Here is a 4767-nt window from a genome sequence, read left to right on the forward strand (position 1 = left end):
AGTTCTCTCTCGCTGCTTTGGCTTTCATACTGAGCTCTGTGCAGAGCTGGCTGGTGCCTGGTGCTGCACCCTCTTCCCTGAATCACTGACTGGACAGTCATAGAGATATTAAATCTTTTCCTGATCTTAGTGTGCAGTGTCAGCATTAGAACTTGGAGAATTGCTGGCATATGATGGCGTATATTACATTGGTGGACGTGCAGGTGAATGAACCAGTGATGGTGTGGTTGATCTGGTTAGGTCCTGTGATGGTATCGCTGGTGTAGATATGTGGGCAGAGTTGGCGTCGAGGTTGTTCCATGCACTATAAGGTGCCATCAGGACTCTTTGTTGCTTTTTACAGATCCAGACTAACACGGCTCCCCCTCTGATACATGTTCAGCGGGTGTCACCTGCACTCAGAAATTACTGGGTGGGCACAAGCTAAAGCAGAGGACACATGACCTCACCACATGACTCTTCCTTGCCCCATCCCCAGCCTGGGACCTTCACACTCTTTTGTGCCCAGGTGCCATTTAAAGTTGCCAGGCACCTGGTTTTCAACTGGAAAAGAGGATCCGGCAGTATCTAGTTACTGCAGGGTGGAGGGAAACCTTGGGTCATTAACCCATGGCAGCCTGTGCTACCCCGGAGCTGCCTCCTACCTGCAGGCAGGCTCCTTATCAGGCTGTAGGAGCTCCCAGCCCAGCCCCAGGCAGAGGGAGCCAGGCTGGACATGGGCACCATTAAGGGAGGCACAGAGAAGGCCAAGAGAAATGATTAGGGTTATGGAGAGATTAATAAGACTGGGACTTTTCAGCTTGGAAAAGAAACGACTAAGGGGGGCTATGATGGAGGTTCTATAAAATCACAACTGGTGTGGAAAAGTTGAATAACGAAAAGTTATTCACTGCTCATAAGACAAAAACTAGGGGTCACTCACTAAGTTCTTCTAAGCTGTGTGACTATGCAGCAGGCTACCACAGGCCGTGCAGGATGGGGAAAGCACCCCTCCCCCAGCCCAGCACCTCTCCCTGGTCCCAAGCTGCTGCGCCGAGAGAGAGCTGGGGTGCTTCTTCTCTCTCTGCCACAGCCCGGGTGTAGCCTGTAGGGCTCACCTGCTTGCTTTCCTCTATAGCTTTTCTTATGGATTTCTTATTGACTTTTGAGTTTGATTCTTTGCTTTATTACAACAGGTTATAATAGGTTTATATTAAAGTAATTTGGCTGTAAGGAAAGGGACCTGCAGGCCATATCCTCTGTGTTGAGCTAAGGCAAAGTTAAATAGGTGGTGATGCGCTAAAGCAGAAGGGCCACACATGAGGTGTTAAAGCAGGTTGGCAGAGGGGCTTTCCTAAGTTCATACCGTTTTCCACGTAACAGGTCCACCACAACTTGGAAAAACCTAGAATAACCGGTTAGGACAGAAATAACAAATGCAACACCGAACCAGAAAAGGGCCACGGTAATGAATCGACACATATGATAATAAGTTGAGATCATTGCTATACTAACCTACAGGAAAAGACACTCCACCACTGGTAAAGTGAGGAAATACACACAAGGAAAAGGGAAAAATCCCCTACTGAACACGCATAAAACACCATGATGTCAGTGTAACATATAGTAAACGTGGCATCCCAGCCTAGGGGCAGTAGAAGAGATGTCGTCTTTGGGAGGTGGCAGACTGATGGCCACCGGTAATGATGGTGATGGTGATGAGGAAGAGGAGGGCTATCCCTTCAGGGATGATGTGAGTCTATGGAAGTGCAGATGTACATTCTTTATCTAGCTTGTTAAGTTGGGGTGTTTGTGACTGTGAAAAGATATTAATAAATGATATTAAATATAAAAAAGGTCTTATACTGTGAGTGTTGTAAGTGTGCACATCAGAGTTCCCTACTATATAATAATTTAAATAATACGGGCCTGATTTTGGGACAAGAACCTGTCAGTCCTAGACTGGTCAGTGGGTTTTTTTAAGTAATCAATATAATTAATACACAATCTAAAGATTAGGGAACACGGGACATCCTGCATCCTAAGCCTGTCAACCCTGGCCCTATCCCAGAGCCTGCATCCCCCTGCACACTAATTCTTTGCCCCATCCCTGAGCCCCTTCCTGCTCCCTGAACCCTTCATCCCTGGTCCCACCCCAGCCAGCACACCCAGCCAAAGTCCTTGTACCTCCACACCCCAACCCTCTGCTCCAGCCCTGAGCCCCCTCCCATACTCCAAACCGCTTGGCCGCACCCCTGCCACACATCATCTCCATATTGGTCCACCTACCAAATTAATTCCACTCACGGATGTAAAAAATTAGAAGGAACACCGGTCACCCAGTGAATAAATAAGCAGCTGATTTCAAACAACCAAAAGGAAGTATTTCTTCACACCAACCTGTGGAACTCTTTCACAAGGGATGTTGTGAAGGACAAAACTACACCAGGATTCCATTAAGAACTAGATCAGTTCATGGAGGACAGGTCCATGAATGGCTATTAGCCATGATGGGCAGGGATCCGAAACCATGTTCTGTGTGTCCCTCACCCCTCTTTGCCAGGAGCTGGGACTAGGTGAAAGGGGCTGGATGACTTGGTGATTACAGCATTGGCCTGCTAAACCCAGGGCTGTGAGCTCAAACCTTGAGGGTGCCTCTTAGGGATCTGTGGTAAAAATCAGCATTTGGTCCTACTAGTGAAGGCAGGTGGCTGGACTCAATAACTTTCCAGTTTTACAGTATAGGTATAGCTCCATATATTATTATTATTTATTTTTATAGTTGTTCTGTTCATTCCCTCTGGGGCACCTGGCACTGGCCACTGATGAAGACAGGACACTGGGCTAGATGGACCAATGTCCATTCTTAGGTTCTTATGTTTTTATACGGACTGCAGATGTATCTTCCCTCTGCTGTATCCCACTAGACCCCACTCCCTTCCCAGAGCTGAGAAGGAACCCAGCAGAGCCTCTCTCTCTCTGCAGAGATAGGAGCAAAGTAAGAATACACATTAATTTTATTTTTAAATTTAAGCCTAACCAGTGTCCCGGAAGTGAATTGCCATAAGACGTAAGAAAATGTTACTTCTAGAGCTGAATGGGTCTAATATTTATTTATTTACTATATTGGGGAATTTGATATAGTTTTCAAATGTCTAAGTTGCCCCTGGAATCATAGTTATTGTTGCCTCCTCCGCAACAAAATCTAAAATTGCAGCCCTTCCACTGGGGAGGAAAGACATGGGAGGATCCAGTGAGTGACAGGGAGACGAGAGGAGAGGGGCAAGACAGAGGCAAGGAAGAGGTGGGGTGAGGCATGTGGTCTCAGGGGTCGAGTTACCTGCAATTAGAAAGGTGGCAGCCCAGTGAGTAATACATAGACAGATTCCCCACTTTGTCATGCTTTCAGAGCACAGATAGATCAGGAAAGGATTTAACGTCCTTAAATGACCCCTGATTCAGGGAAGAGGACCCAGCACCTGTCACCAGCCAGCTCTCCACAGAGCTCAGTCTGAGACCCAGAGCACCAGGAGAAAACTTTACATCCCTTCATGAGTAAAGAGCCGGAGCAGCCTGTCCCGGATCTGTTTCGTCCTCACCCCATAGATGATGGGGTGCAGCATGGGGGGCACTAGGTGGTACATGTTGGCAATGAAAATGTGGAAATACAGGGGCACACTCTGCCCAAACCGGTAGGTGAGGGAGGAGAAGAGAACTTGGATGTAAAAGGCTGAGATGGCACAGAGATGTGAGCCACAGGTCCCAAAAATCTTGAGCAGGGCGTCCTTTGTGGGGAGGCTGAAGATGGCTCTGAGGATCTGGATATAGGACACAATGATAAAAATCCCATCCAGACTGAGCCCACAAAATACCACGAAGAGGCCATGGTAACTGCTCACGCTGATATCAGCACAAGCCAGCTTCACCACAGCCATATGATTGCAGTGCGTGTGGGGGATGATGTTGGTTCTGCAATATGGCCACCTCCTGGCCAGGACGGGATGGGGCATTACGAGCATGCCGCTGCGCAGCACCACAGCCAGGCCGATCTTGGCCACCACAGTATTTGTCAGGATGGAGGAATGTCTCAGGGGATGGCAAATGGCCACATAGCGATCCAAAGCCATGGCCACGAAGATCCCAGACTCCATCACTGTGAAGCAGTGAATGAAGTACATCTGGGTGAGGCAGGCACTGAAATCGATCTCCCTGGAATTGAACCAGAAGATGCTCAGTGTTTTGGGCAGGATGGACGTGGACAGGCCCAGGTCGGTGATGGCCAGCATGCAGAGGAAATAGAACATGGGGACATGAAGGCTCGACTCCCTCTTCACAATGAACAGGATGGTGAAGTTCCCCAAGATGGCTATGATGTACATGGCACAGAAGGGGATGGAGATCCAGACATGGGCAGCCTCCAGGCCAGGAATGCCCAGCAGGATGAAGGTGGAGGGGTTGGTGAAGTTGGTTATATTGGACTCAGACATGGAGAAAGAGTGAAGGTGTCCAACTCTGAGGCAGAATGGTGTCTCCTGCATGTACTGTACGTTCCTCTAACTTCCTTTATGTGCCCAGGGCCCAGGGTGATGGTCGCTTTTCAATTGCCTGGATGGAGAGACAATGTGAATGTGAGACACTACATGCAGTACTGGAGGATGTTTTCATGGGTGAAGCCGATTGGTCGCTCTTCACACACTGAAAAAGGACATTTGAACAACTGACCCTGCTAATGCCAATTCCATATTTCATGGTGCTCCCTGTGTCAATAATTCCTGTACGTCGTGGTGT

General features: G+C 48.3%; 1 protein-coding gene across 1 annotated transcript; it reads right to left on the reverse strand.

Annotated features, from left to right (window-relative positions):
* Window positions 1–3518: 3518 nt before the first annotated feature.
* LOC115643035 (olfactory receptor 52E2-like) lies at window positions 3519–4466 on the reverse strand. The gene has a single exon (XM_030546858.1). The coding sequence runs from the start codon at window positions 4464–4466 to the stop codon at window positions 3519–3521; it is 948 nt and encodes a 315-aa protein (XP_030402718.1).
* Window positions 4467–4767: the final 301 nt, after the last annotated feature.

The sequence above is a fragment of the Gopherus evgoodei genome, unplaced genomic scaffold (genome assembly GCF_007399415.2).
Source record: "Gopherus evgoodei ecotype Sinaloan lineage unplaced genomic scaffold, rGopEvg1_v1.p scaffold_49_arrow_ctg1, whole genome shotgun sequence".
NCBI classification, from domain to species: Eukaryota; Metazoa; Chordata; order Testudines; family Testudinidae; genus Gopherus; species Gopherus evgoodei.